The following is a 15,345-nucleotide window of genomic DNA, read 5'->3' on the forward strand; positions in this document are numbered from 1 at the left end:
GGACGCAGGGAGCTCCCTCTTTGCAACTGGAACTAGAAGTCCAAGCTTATTCAAGCAACCAGAGACTGAAAATCGGTTGGTCTCTGTCAGAAATGCCCCAAACAAACCTTCCAGCCGCATGTATAAGCGCAGGAAGAATTACAGCTGCAAGAAACAAGAAATAGCAAAAGAGAATTCAAACCATCGTTCCACCCCCTCACTTACCAGGTGGTATGCAGGAGGAAGAGGAAGACGGCTGGCAAAACCAGGTCATCGCTGCCTACAGACCAGCGACGGCGGAACACGACAATCCCTGGCATGGCTAGCGGGTCTGAGGAAGTTCAGCAGGCACGACACTCACCTCCTGGAAAAGATGAGAAATCAAAGATGCTGTGGAGCTGCTTCAACCCTCTCAGGAGAGCCGGTTTCACACCAAAGATGGCAGAGCTTCTTCATTCCATCACCAGGGGGCATGGCACGTTCAGGGAGGAGAGCACAGAAGAGGAGGCCACAGAAGTCGTAGGTGAAGCAGGTAACTCACTGAACATAATTACTGCTTGCCCAGCTCCACTTCACAAGATTACCTGGGATCCTGTTAGGGCTGGCTGCTCTGCACAGGCTACACCTGCCTTGGCTCTAGGGAATGCACAATTCCCGTGTTCTTCCTTCCACAGGCACACCTGCTGCCAGCCTCTTCTCTTGTTGTCCCAACAGTCCCCTCCCTCACTTGGCTCCACAAGCCAAAATACCCATTAGCAGTTAGTAGCAGCGTCTGGGAAAGCTATCGACTGGCTCCCACCAGCAAGCACTTACAGCCAAGAGAGCAAGCTCCTAGGAGATCTCTCAGTCAACCGTGAGGTGCATGGAAGCACCCTGCCAGCTCCACATCTCCTTTGTGCTCATGCCGGCCCTGACAGGCACTAGCAGTGGAAAGGTCGAAGATTGAGGGGCTGGCTGTTCCTCCCCACATTTTGTTTGTGCTCCTATTTTTAAAGCCTCACAAACCCTTTAAAAAAAGAAACACAGCAGCGGTGTAAGTCACGAGACTCTACAGGGCTACCCAGACACCTCCTCCCAGCACAGCTCTCCCACACCATTGCAGTTCTGCTGTACACGCTCCAGTCTGCTCCAGCCCAAGTCCACTGCATTAAGGGGTGCAGTTCCCCCCTCCCACAGCACACCCAACAGCCCTTCTCTTGTACCACACGCTTCAACCGCGACCCGCAGCTGTGACTTCTGTTTGGTTTCGGCAACCTTTCGTTTCTGAAATCGTGCTCACAGCCACCAGCGATCTCCTGACCACAGAAGTCATTCCTGTTCCTCTTTTCCACACCCCAAACCCAGAGGACGCCACACATTGGCCTGTGCCTCTCCACTCTGAGCACCACGTTCTCCCAACTCATCCTGGTCTCAAGCTCCAGCCCTTCTAACCCCACTAACCTCCCAATCTCCACGTTCACTCACTCCATCCATGACATCTGGTGACCACGTTGCTCCAAAGTTGCATATCTGAACCAGTCACTGCTCCTTCTACTGATCTGGCAACTTGCTGCTAGGCTCAGAGGCAGAAACCAAAGTGTCCACATTAGGGTGTCACCAGGAATCCCCACAGCCTTGGGAATATCAGCAGCTGCCACACCTCATGCACCATCAGTACAAACAATAATATGTTAAATTTGTGTATGTCATCTCTAACTTAGTCTCTGGGGGCAGTGGGGGGAGAAGGAGGTGGGGGGTGACATGGTCCCATTAAGTAACACACATGGCAGTTTTGTGACAGAATGCAGACTGTCACAGCACTGACTGCTGCAGCAGCAGAAGCTGACACATCCTATGAAAACCTGCTCACCGGTCAGGTATGGTTACTCCATCCATCCCTTTTCCTACTGCACCCCAAAAAAGAGGGGTCTCCCCTGACACCCGGACCAGAGCATCCTACCCATTTCAGTCAAGTATGAAAACCCGACACAAGTATTTCACACTTTCCAGGAGATTCCATGGTTCACAGACTGACACGCTCACAGCCCGTCACTCACTTGGGTGACAGAAGCTCTCTGTTCCCCAAACAAAGCCCGTGTGAAGTTACACCACCATTTGGATTCACACTTTCTCAGCACATAATACTCAGAGCAGTGGGTACACTGCCACTCTACCTTCAAACTGCTCGCTCCTCTGGCCATCTGGGGACTTCTCCCAGCCTTGCCGCAAACAACCAGCCTGCCTGTCATGCTGCTGCTGCCCGGACGAAGCACTTACACCTGGGTTACTCCTAACCCTGCTTAGTGTGTGCAGACACACTTTGCAGCTTGCTCATTCACTCTGCCTCCGGCCACCGCAGCACCTCCCAGAGCCGAGCTCAAACCTCAGTTCCCATCATCCCTCGGCTTACGGCTGCATCCCGCCAACGCACTCTCCACAGTCCTTCCACCCTTCCAGACGCAGGCAGTTGTGCTCTGACTGCTTTTGCCACCCTCTGCCAGTTTAAGAGGCAGGGTATTGGCAAGAGCAGCAGCAAGCACCTAACATGAGTTCCTTATCCACAGCAACAGGCAGGGACAGAGCGGAGCAGCCTGTTACTCGCCGTCATGCACGAGAACACTCTCCGTGGGACCATCACTCCTAGCCATGTGCTTGCCAGGCTCCTGGTGCAGCGCAGAAAAAGCCCAAATTAATTTGCAAAGATTGGTTATTGAAAATCGGAGCTGCGAGGTCTGGGGGCTTGCCCCCGGTTTGGAAAGGAGGGAGATGGCAGAGGGCCTGAGGCTGACAAGCCCACCAAACATGTGAAAATAAAAACAAAGCTCTCAGCATAAGGACTCTTTGGCTTTGTCCCAGGATAGTACATCCCAGGAATTACATTTTTGGATGAAGATATGATCTAGCAGAGGAATTGGGAGGAAAGTGGAAGGTCAGAGTGCAAACATCCCTGAGACCACTGACCCCGGTTTTACAGCAGCAAAAGCCCATCACACTGCCCCTAAAATTGCTGCAATGAGTGACAAATCCCCAGGACCCCAAAACCTGAACCCCAGCATGAGAAGCCCCAAGCTCCCAGCACCAAAATTAGGGGGAAGCGCATGCAGGCACAAGGCTTTGTGTGCAAGGAGCACAGACACCGTGACCCCTCAGATGGGAGAAAGCTCTATGGAAGCAGAAATCTTACATGACATGCGGTCCAGCTGCTGCACATTCTTCTCTCTCATCAGGAAAAGTCCATATCCACAGAGACAGACATCACAAGCGAAGGAGGGAACAACAAACTCTTCTTGCGGCCATTGAAAATCCCACTCGGCAAAGGGGAGGACGGCGTGGTGACAGCCTGGCAGAGCCGGGCATCGTCTTCAGAGCAACTCCCTCCCCTCCAAGACAGCAACCTCATTTATTCATCGGGGCTGCTGAGAGCCATGGAACCAGGGGTCGTGACTCCCCCCTTTTCACACCCCCGGCACCCTCTGGAAGGAAGTGACATCATCCCTATTCTGAGGAGATTGTATGCGAATTGTGGGAAGGAGGACTGGGAGTGAGAGCAGGCGATGCTGTCAGAGATGCACAGAGACGGGAGAGAGGGAAAACCCTCCAAGCAGCAAGCACAACAGCACAAACCTCCTCCCTCTTACTGCCAAGATGCCAGCGGGACCGGGAGCTCTGTGGCAGGGATTCGGGTGCGTCCCAGAGCCCCACTCATGCGTGGGGAAGCCCCTCAGCCGCAGCAGGGACGGCATCGGGCAGCGATGCTGAAAGAGGGCTGGGGAAGGCTCACCGGTCTCTCCTCTGGCACGGACTGAATGGTCAGGGGGAGGGGAACTGGATGGGACACAAAAGGGGCACACAGAGGGGACCACCCCGGTCACAGAAAGGAGAGACTGTTCCAGAGGAGCAGCCTCTCCCGGGCCTTTTCAGCCGTTAATTCCTTGTGACATGCTCTGGGGTATGACAGGATGTGGGGGAAGGGGAGAATTAGCTGTCTGTAGGGGAAGGCTTAGAGAAAAGAGCAAGGGAGAAAAATGCTACAGCAAGACAACATTCCAGCTAAACCTAGGAGATTTAGTCTAATCCAACATCCCATCACGCCTGACATTAGCCTCCAAGGAAGGTATACAAGTAAATACAAGCTGAACAGAGCCAGAGCTGAAGGAAAAGGGCTGTGCATAGATCCTGCACTGCAGGAGACCACCCACACCACACCGACACCCTGGGAGAGAATCAGCTACTCCCCGCTACCCAAATCCACAAGCAGGATTTACTTTAAGCCCCAGCATCACGCAGACACCCGAAGCATGTTTGCACCCACTGACCCCCTGCAAACTCTCCCCAGAAGCTCCTTCTCCCTGGATCTGCAAGTGTTTGCGGACACACTCAACATCACCCAAAAAACCCCACCTCCATCACCCAAAAGCCTCCTCCTCAACCTCCCGCAGCTCAGACCATCGCTGCTGCTGTCAGGCAGAAGGTGGGAGGCCAACACCACGCTGAAATGGGATCCAACAGTGCCTACAGCTGCTTCTCCCACTGACAGGCCGCTGGCGATGGCTGCACAGAGGCGGCAGCGGGAGGAAGCCCTGCCAGCCTGATACATTCATCGCCCACCCTTCCCCTTGGCCCAAGATGATGACCTACTTGGAACTTGCCGTGACCCACGTATGACAAAGCAATCCCATCTGTGTTTCATATCTGTCAGCATCCTCTTCCAGCTGGTCTCCCCAAATTCTGCCTCAACTCTAGATTCCTGCAGTATTATTCACCCAGACTCCCTTGAAGCAGTAACTGTTCGAAGCCCAGCAGCCAGACCTCCAGATTTGGTGCTCAGGAGGCCCAAAACAAAGGGATTTCTCGGTGGGAGCTGTCAGAGACTGCAGGTGTCACTGCAGGGCAAAGTCCTTTGCTGCTCTGCAGAGCCCCAGCAAGCAAGGTGTACGGGTACACTGACCCTCCCAGCACCATGCTCCCACGGTACCGGCTGAAAGGTTGCCATGTTCCCTTGGACCATCCCAGCCCCAACCTGAGAAGTCCCAGCCCAGGACTGCTGCCTCTTGCATGTCATCTGCTAGAGCTGCTCAGGGAAATTCCATCTGGAAAACTGCAACAAAACAATGTTTGTGTCCCGGCAGCTCCAACAGCGGCGTTTCCTCAGGGGTCATTTTCCTCCCTTCCCCCCCGAGAGCACAACCGGGTCGCACTGCCATGGCACCCAGAGACGCCCACCCTGGGGTGTTGCCCCATGGCTTAGGAGCCCTGGCAGGCACCAGAGTAGCCCAGGACAGCATTTGAACACCACTAGCTTAACTCCAGCCAGGTTCTCCAGACCTGCCTTCTGCCTCCCACCACACGACAGGGCACACACAAGTCCTCCCTCACAGCACTGCCCACCTTGCCTCATCCCCCACCATCAGCAGAACTACCTTGTGTCCCTTGCTGGTAGCTCTGCGCTTCCTCCTCCTGCAGTTAGTTACTACCTACTGAAACTCTCCATACTCCTCACAGGGTTCTGATACTAAAGCAAACTAAACCAAACAGCATTAAAATAGCCACATTTGTCAAATGTGGGTGACCACAAATGATGTTCCACCTGCTTGTCCATACAGCTCCTGCCCCTTAAACATCTGCTGGTTCATAGAATACAAACTCCTCCCCTGAAACAGCACCTTGCTAAGAAGTACCCCTACCTGAAGCCCACATCCATCAAAGAATGTCCCATGAGGATGTGCGCTTTTTACCCCAGGTTGGGTCACTACCCTTGCCCTCCTGTTCCCATGGAACACACCTTTCTATAAGCGCCTGCTGTACCTGATGGAAACCCTAATGGAAATCAGTACTTGCATCAAACTCTGTCAGTTCTCATCCAGCATAAGTGCCTTAAGTGGAGCTCTAACTGAACTTGGGTCCTCACAGTGTGGGAATTGCTCCTCCCATGCAGGGAGAAGTGGGGGGATACCACTACCTCCAAACAAAGAGTGCAGATGAAGGATGCTAGGAAGCACTTGCTTGCCTACATCTCACCTCCAGCACTTCTCGCAGCACCGAGCGTGAACCAGACAGCAAGGTCCACTGCTACAGATCTCTCCTGCACCATTCGCCCTTAACAGCCTTTAATAAAGAAGCAAGTGGTAGGACAGGTGACAAAAAAAAAAACCCAAGTTTTTGAAAAGTGCCTTTCCCGGGTGGGAATATCCCAGGGCATCTTCTGGGCAGGAGCAAAACCTACTCACACACAACATGGAACTCCTGACACAAGGTGGGGACAAGTTCCACAGCACCCAAGGAAAAGGAGTGCTCCCAAGGCAGGGCTGCCTTTCACAAGAGGCAGAAGGTATCAACTGCGAGGGATGGAAGCAGGAATTGCCAGGAAAGCTCATTCCCTGGGGCAAGGTGGCACAGCAGCTGCCAGGAGGTTGTGTGGACAGTTCTAGAATGACTGAATGTGATTAAGGGAACAGATCTGTACCTATCGTATGCATTAAAGTGAGGTCTAAGAGCCGTATTTACAACCAACCCCAGCACAGGCAGGGAACGCTGGGAAAACATATAACAAATCAACGGGGTCTTTAGTTTTGGAATATCCATTTCACACCCACTTTTAAGATTCTCCTTTGCAGTCTCCTGTTTTCCAAGGAGAAGGAAATAAAGCGAGTCGATGCCAGAGCCATGGGACTCAGCCAGCAGGTTTGCGCATGGAAAGGTTCGGAAAGCCTCTTGTGGCTTGGCACATTTCGGATGCAGGTTCCCCGGGGTAAGGCCACCGCACCACAGTCATCTCACTCCAATGTCACCGTTACAGAACTAATCTGATTAGGTTAGAGCAGGAACTACTATACTGCCCAGTGACACAAATACCCAAAATATATCTTGAAGTATAAACTGACCTTCAAAACCCAGGGGACCAGAATTTCCCTGGACAACCCACGAGCTAGGTGGCATAAATACATCCTCGGAAGCACAGTGGGGATGGTCACAAGAAGGTATTAGTGGTAACCAGAGCAGAGTGCTGCCCAGTCGGCCCATCTCCATCTCAGCTTATTCCTCCCTAATATTTCTTCACAAAGCCCCTTTGCCTCAGGCAGCAGAAACGCATCAAGACATTTCCCAAGCACACATGCTCCTTACTCAAATCCATCCCCTTTGTCCCTCACTCCAGGCACCTCTTGCCTTGCCTAGGAATAGCTCTCACATTATCTTCAAACACAGGCAACATCTCCTACCCGTTACCTTCTTGAACCTCGCAGCCCTGCAATTTATACCCTCGAATTTCAAAAGCCTCTTATCAGTGGTTTTCTTAAATGGTCTCACTTCTCTCATGAGGAAAGGGGAAAAAAAAAACAACCTTCTCTCCAAACCATACTATTAACACCAAAGATTTAGTAGCACATTTGCTATTCACTCCAACAGAGTTATTTTCCCATAGAACAATGCCATGTACAGCACACTGCAAAAGGACCCAGCGCTGACATATCACCTGCTCTCGAGCAGGAGGATTGATAAGACCAGGCAGCTCAAGGAATTCACCAAGATGACCAAATTCACCAGCATTTTTAAAAAATAAAAAGAGATGCTACCATTTGGGTATGCGAGTCTGATTTTTTAGGCTTTGCACACAAAAGGTTCACGCTTTGGAGCCTTTTTCCACAACTGCAAGGAGTACTTTTCCCCCATCTAACAAGAGAGAAAACGATTGACTGCAGGAAAAAAACAACAAATACACCAAGTTGGCAGCATCCATTTGCCACTATTCACCGGAGTAGCAACATGCTGCGGGGGAAACGGGCAAAACTCATCCTTAGACTGTGCCTCAATGGTTTGAGAAGGGCTGGCCCGCCACACCAGCACTGCCTTCAGGAATAGAGCTGCTTCTTGGCAAAGCTGAGCCCATTTTTGGAGCAATCATTTTGTATTAGACACCAGAACAACTGCTGTATCTGTTTGGCATGGCCTTGTCCACAGTGGTGGTGTTTTTGTGGACATAAAGTATCAGCCTCACAAATCCCACTCCTTTCAGCACAAGAGCATGGAAGACTGTTTGTCCCTCACTCCAGGCACCTCTTGCCTTGCCTAGGAATAGCTCTCACATTATCTTCAAACACAGGCAACATCTCCTACCCATTACCTTCTTGAACCTTGCAGCCCTGCAATTTATACCCTCGAATTTCAAAAGCCTCTTATCAGTGGTTTTCTTAAACGGTCTCACTTCTCTCATGAGGAAAGGGGAAAACAACTTTTAATTCAGTGATACCAAAACACTACTACTCAGAGCAGTTGGTTCACAGCTTTACAAGCAGCAGTTAAAAACAGGGTAAGGGAGCCAATGAATTAAAGAGAAAACAAAGGAATCCTTTACTTGGGCAGTTGAAATGTCTTGCAGTGATGGCCACCTGAATGTACTGAAGTGATATGCCTCCTCTAAGCCACTGGCATCAGACCAGAGCCTGATCCCAAGGGGTTGCAGTCCTACAAACCAACATCATCATTGATGACAGCAGTTCCCTCCAGGAGGATATCCCAACACTCTTCACTATCTCCACACCCTACTTTGTTTCATGATATAGCAGCTGAACACCAGTCCCAGCACCCTCTCACGAGGGATGTATGCCCTTCCAGCCAGCACACTTTTTGCAGGAGGATCCACTAGAGGTGCTGCCTGCCAGAGTCACTGTTAGTGAGATGTGACCAAAGTCGCAGGGGTTGAAATCTTCCCTCCCCTTTTTGTTTCCAGCTGGGATACCCCATGGGCCAGGATTTGTCCCTGGACCAAAAGGGAGAAGTTTGTTGGGGTAAGCAGAGTTCTCCTCTTAAAAGCATTTTCATCTCAGTCCATTGAGGCAGCCACCACTGCGAGACATTTCAACCTCCCAAGAATAATGTTCTGAGAGGGGTGAAAAGAGCCTGGCCCCACAGCTCCCAGACTTCGGGCGCTTTTCTCCTTGGTCCCAGCAGGGACAAGCTTCATACTCATCAGAAAACTGAAAGTCTCCATCACTAACTGGTCAGGAAACAGCAGATAAACTTAGGGTAACACAAGCCACCTCACTGAAAACCTAGGAGGGGAGAAGGAGCGCGATCCAAGCCTGCTGACACTAATTTAGTTAAAAACTCCCCCCCGATCATTGTATCGATGCCGACATATCTGCAGCCACCTACATTCTGTGCTCGCGAAGCCCACAAGCTGAGCTTTCTGATGATTCCAAGCCTGAGCAAAAATAATGCCCAAGTTGCTAGGGGGAAAACATGTATTAAAAAGTGAAACTAATTCTGTATTTTAAATAGAACTTACTGTTCCACAGGGTAATAAAATCTGCTAATGCTTAATAGTCAGCACCCAGTGACAAGAAAAGCTTGGCTGGAACAGAGCAGGATGTGGATGGAGATGTGGCTGGAACAGATGTGGAAAGAGACCATTCGGATGAGCTGGCCTATGTCTGTAGATACAGTGACCACCTTGCTTTCAAAAACACTGAGCAGCCGGGCACCCCAAACCTGATGGGCATCAGCAGGCAATGCAAACAACCCTGCTCAACCCATGCTCACATACATGGTGCAATAGGTTGTGTTTCCTGGATGCAATTATTAGGGATCAAAGTTCCCTTGGCCTTGTCATAATAACCCACGGTTATATTAAAAAGTTGTTAATTCATGGTTGTAAACCACACAAGGATTGATTTGTCTGTAGTAAAACTAACAAGGGCGGGATTAAGTCATCCATGGCAGAACAATGTGGTAAACGGTACTTACAAGAGGAGTATCTCAGACGTAGCTGCCCGGTGCCAAGCTGACAGCCTCATTTCTTTAAGCAAGGTTATTTTTCACTACGATACTGGCAAATTCAAAACTCCACCCCAGAACGCTTATCCAATCGGCCACCCTGAAAGAAAACACACACACAAAAAAGGAGAAGGAAATCAAGAGGAGGCGATTTCAAGGTGAAGAAAATAAATATATATATACACACCACACAGAGCAGTGCATCCCTGCTACAGCTAACCCCAGAGTGACCTGCCTTGAGGAAGAGAGAAGCCAACCCAAAAGTAAATGCTTCTTCAGGACACCACAGACAGGCTCCCTGGCTTCCTAGTTTACGCTAGTGGGCAAACAGTTTTCCCAATAACTTGACTCATTGCTTCAGGAATTCCCTGGGGGATGAGTCACATCCAGGGAAAGCCACCAGTCATTTTACCGGAGCTAAAGGGACCACCGCTGCCAATACGAGAAGAGTGAAAGAAGTGGGAGAACACAAGATCAGTGCCAAACTCAGGAAAACTGTGCGGTCAACAACATTCCTTGGCAATCCTTCCCTGCTCCCCTCCCCAAAAAGCGTGCTGGCGAGCAGAAGCACACAGGCATTCAGCAGCAGAGAAGCAGTACCAGGCTCCCAAGCGAAGGGAATTGCCGTGGAGCCGTTTCCTCCACGGGCAACTGCCAGGTCAGGAAGAAGAAATGCCAGCTCTCCTCACATCCAAGGACTGCTTGGTACAGGAGGGGGCGGTGTCTCTTGAAGGGAAAGACACTAAGGAATTAAAACCAGAGCCTCTTCTCCATCTTTCCCGAGCACCGAAGGGGATATAATCCAGAGCAAGAAGCACACGCAAAATTCCTGGGCTCCTCGCTCCACATCACCACACCCTGTTTGTTGACCAGGGATCACCAATGGTGCCGCTTTTTCTGCTTCACAACCTGCTACAGCTCACCCTGCGATCTTTCCTCTTCTCAGATCCCATTACTAAGAGGTCAGGCAGGTATGCACCCAGTTGCAAGTCAAAAAGGCTGAGAATCACCACTACGCGGCAAGCTCTCCAGTGGACTACACCCCAATGTACCTTTTCTTAATACAATTAGGAGCCACTAAACGTGGATGCTAGCTACATCAAACTGCTAGGCTCCACACCACTGGAAAGCAAAGCCTTACTCAGATCCAATCTCTTCTCATTTTACCAGGGCTGCCTGTTTGTTTCCGCGATTTCTCCCAGTCAGGTCCCTGATGGTGGGACCCTGGGCTGACGGCTCTTTCGGATCAAACATCCAACCTCTATGTTGCTGCTCTGGTCTCTGGCTTTTACATCTGCACTAGAACACACCTGTTGATCTTGTCAGGTGGCTTGTGCCTCATCTTGGGTTCAGATTGCCACTTCAAATTCTTTACTTCGGGCGAGGACATGCCCATACCTTACATTCCTAGAAATCAGACTGAAGAGATGGGGTCATCAAGGTCGTACACCCTGAAGGCCATGCGTATTCTGTCACGTCCTCAAATCACCCAGGATGAGATCTGAATTTAAGAGCTCTCTCTAGGTTATTGTAAGAGACTCAAACAATTAAGCTCTCGCTGCTTTTCCACATCACTCATCACCAAGGACCCCTTCCTGTACCTCACAAGTAGTTACACTTTGCTAAACCTTCTCCCATCACAGCTCTATCCCCAGTTAGCCCTACAAATGCAGTTAACCCACAGCTAAATCTTTTAGCACTCCAAAACCAGAGAGTCCTAAAAGTTCACCTCTCCTACTAGCCCCATGGTCCCCAGTCTGTTTTCTTCCAATGTTCTCCCAGTGGAGACCAGTGAGGAACGGTGTTCCTCAGAGGTCAGTACTGGGACCGGTGCTGTTTAACATTGTTGGATGGAGTGCACCCTCAGCAAGTTTGCTGACAACACCAAGCTGTGTTGTGGGTCAACATGCTGGAGGGAAGGGATGCCATCCAGAGGGACCTGCACAGGCTGGAGAGGTGGGACTATGCAAACTGCATGGAGTTCAGCAAGGCTAAGTGCAAGGCCCTACACATGGGTGACAGAGAGCAGTCCTGAGAAGGACTGGGGGTGTGGGGGATGAGTTTAATAAGCCAGAAGTAAAAGCAGTATGTACAGCCCTCCAGCTAGAACCCTAACTCTGTACCGCCACCCTTCCTCCTCCTCAGCATAACTCTGACTTCACACAAGTAGCTTCAAAAATAAACCAAACAACCTTGAATCCCTTTCCCTGCCCCCCCCTCCCCCCCCAACCGAGATCTCGTGAGGTCTACTCATCTCCTACCATCCAGAGGAGGGTTTCTCTTGACACGAATCCAGGCCACGTGCCTGTAACACGGAGCATATCCACTTTCACTTGAATGTTTACCCTGGGGCATTAACGAAGCAGAGATCAAACACCGAAGTAACGAGCTCCATGGGCTGAAGGACATACGTGTGTCATTCGGGCCGCGCACACACAGGCAAAGGTGGGAGGATTTACCAACACAAGCGTCAGTGCTGCAGTGACTCCCTTTAATGCACACCACCACGGTGTATTTGCTGAAATCCTGTGGATTGTGAGTTTCTGCTCGGAATTCTCCTTGACTTGGATAATACCACTTCCAGCTATACACCATGAGAGGCCTTTACAACCGAGCACTGGCACTGTCTGGCACAGAAACACAGGGATCAGCCATCAGGACCTCTGCTGCTCTCAGTCCATCCCTCCAAGAACTTAGAAGGAAACTTCCCTAATGGTCAAGGAAAAAGCCCTGCAAAGTAGATGGCAGTAAAACAGCTTTGTACTCACTAATGTGCTTTTCTCATCCTACCCCGGCACAAATGAGTACAGGTGAGAATCTCAGAATGATTTCCCCATTGCTCTGAACATTTAAAGCCAGAGACCGAGTTCCCAGGCGCTGTGGCTTCAGAAGAGATGTGGTTCCATCCCTCCCATCTCGTGGCTTCCACCTCAGTGCACGAGAACAGCCTTGAAATAAAACAAACGATCAGGCTAAGTATTCCCAGAAGAAGAAAATAAATCAAACCTTTCCTTATCCCTGCCTGAAGAACAGAGTCTTCTAAAGAAAGCTGCCAGCTCTGACCCGACTCCTGCAAAGCCTGCTAATTACAGTGAAAATCTGAGGAAAGCAGGAGCGGGAGGGAGGGAGAGCCAGACTCCAGCTCTCTGGCTCACACAAATGACAGCTTGAGCAAACTTTTCCTGCCTCAGTGGTTGCTGCTATAAATAACCCACTCCGGGACGCAGCGCTGCAGGAGCCTGAACCCCAAGACTCTCGCAGCGACCCTTGGAAGCCTGAGCTGCTCCATGCACACACCGCTGTGCTCTCCTACCCGTGGCTCCTCTTGCACATAGCCCCAGACCTGCTAAATCCTGGCCCTTTCCTGCATTCAGAGCAGTCCTGCTCACACAGTCTTTTGGATTCCCTGTATCTTCCCTCTCCTCCAGCAACCCTGCCCCCTTCCCCCCATTATTTAGTCATTCTCTCCCTCCCTCATCTTTCCATTTTCCATGGCTTCCCTCAATAGCATCGCTTTGCAGCCCTCCATTTATTTCTGTCTTTTTGTTGCTAAACCGGCCGGGAATACCTCAAGACAAGCAGAGCTCTTCCTTCCAGCTGCTGACAGCTGTTCTTTAGCCCAAAAGGCTCGTGTGGTAGGAACCCAGAGGAGATCGCTACAGAAGAGCACAGCGTGCCTGCAAGACGTGAAATCACCAACTGTTCAGTGCGCGCAGCTCCAACTCCCTCTTGGTTTAGGAAATTAAGTCCCAAATTCAGACCCAGTGGAAATCAAAGCCGAGCAGCTCCCCAGCGACTTACAGTTTGCTTTCCCTCCAGCCACTTTCTCCAGCTGGTGCCTCAGATAAAGATGCTGTAACCACACATGCTGAACTGCTGCAAGAGGCACAAGAAAAGCAAATGACAGCAGAGGACCTGCAGCCGTACACACCACAGATCACCAGGACAGGCAGACCAAACGCTTCCTCCTCTTCCTAGAAATTCTCACCCAGCCAGAGCTTCCCTAATGACACAGCAAGACAGGAGCTAAATCCTGGGCTGAATCCTGCCCAGCTGAAGTAGCAAGATTCTTTCTGCCTCTCAGATCTGCATGTGTGTGATAGGAGGCAAGAATCCTATTTTCATTTTGCTTATGTAAGCAAGGATGAATCAAGCCCAGGTTTCTCTGATCTTGTGTCACATTTAAGCCTTATATATATATATATATCTTTCCATAACCCAGAGCTAAAAAGCCCTTCTCTTCAGACAGAGCCTCCATTAGCTCCACTTCCAAACACCAGCACACACATCCCTCCCCCGTACCACCCACACACAGCACCTTCTGCACACACGGAGTGCATGGAATCTGCATGCGCAGCTCACCTACACACCCGCCAGGCCCTCAGCAGCTGTGCCTCGCCTGGCAGCACAGCACCCACACCCCAACCCACCCCTCACGCCAAGTCTCCCTGCCTGCTGCTCCCAGGGAGAGCCTGGAGATGAGCAGAGGATCCCGACTCAAGCGCTGCAGTTTAGACACCTCACTTTTAGAAGATTTCCTATCTCAGTTCTGTGGTCCTCACCTTTCCCAGCCATGCGTCCCGCAAACACTCATGCTCTGATACATATTCACACAACCTTCTTTCCTGTTCTGTTGCAGAGTTAACATAGAATCACAGACTGGGCTGGGTTGGAAGGGACCCTAAGGATCACAGAGCTCCAACCCCCTGCCACAGGCAGGGCCACCAACCTCCAGGCCTGGATGTAAATAAGGTTGCCCAGGGCCCCATCCAACCTGACCCTGAACACCTCCAGGGATGGGGCACCCACCCCCTCTCTGGGCAGCCTGTTCCAGCCCCTCACCACTCTCTCTGTAAACAGCTTCCCCCTAATCGCTCATCTAACCCTTCCCTCCTTTAGCTTCACTCCATCCCCCTTGTCCTGCCAGTGTCTGCCCTTTAACAAGTTGATTCCCTCTTGTTGTATGCTCCCCTCAGGTACTCCTGCTTCTTCTCCATGGGCTCGTCACAATGGAGTTGGAACAACTCATTACCTCTGCTCCCCAAATGTCTGGCAAACTCAGTGCTATGGGTAGCCCAGCCACACATTTATGTCTTCAGACAGGGTACCGTACATCAAATTCTCACAGCATGGCCAGGCCCACACAGTTATTTCCTAAATCAGCCCTTCCCCGTTTTCTTCGGGTGTCTCCCTGATACACTGACCATCTATCCTTCTGTCCTCTCCCAGAATCCCAGTTGCAGGACACCTACTTCCCTTGGGCCTCTAACAGGAGCATCATGTAAGAAGCTGTTCACCACTCACTTCATGCCTCTGGCTCCAGAAGGTTCCACGAAGGAGCTGTGAGAGGCAGACTGTGGGGATTGCCATACCCTCCTTCAGACACACACATGTCATCAGATGTAGCTACCTATGTAAGATCTCAATGTAATCAGAGAGCTTCTAGCCCCTTCCAAGGGTTGCCTTGATACTCCCCTGAAGACATATAGACTTTCTCCTCTGTTGCCACCATCCTCCCTGTTTCCATACACTCATTCCTTTCTCTCCTTAGCAGCTACTGAAGAAGTCCCAAAGCACATTTTGGCAGGAGGCTGAAGAGCCTGTCACAACAGGGAC

The 15,345-nt window shown here is 50.9% G+C and overlaps 1 protein-coding gene across 1 annotated transcript in view; it reads right to left on the reverse strand.

The window, feature by feature from the left end:
* The window catches only part of DAGLA (diacylglycerol lipase alpha), a gene marked incomplete at both ends in the record, with an annotated part of 31,943 nt that extends 31,644 nt beyond the window's left edge, over positions 1-299 (reverse strand). Inside the window, one exon of the mRNA XM_084263533.1 lies at positions 205-299. Coding sequence (XP_084119659.1) covers positions 205-299 — 95 coding nt within the window. The remainder of the gene's footprint in view (positions 1-204) is intronic.
* Between the last annotated feature and the right edge of the window lie 15,046 nt (positions 300-15,345).

This window comes from Gallinula chloropus (assembly GCF_964237585.1).
Source record: "Gallinula chloropus genome assembly, chromosome: 4".
NCBI classification, from domain to species: Eukaryota; Metazoa; Chordata; class Aves; order Gruiformes; family Rallidae; genus Gallinula; species Gallinula chloropus.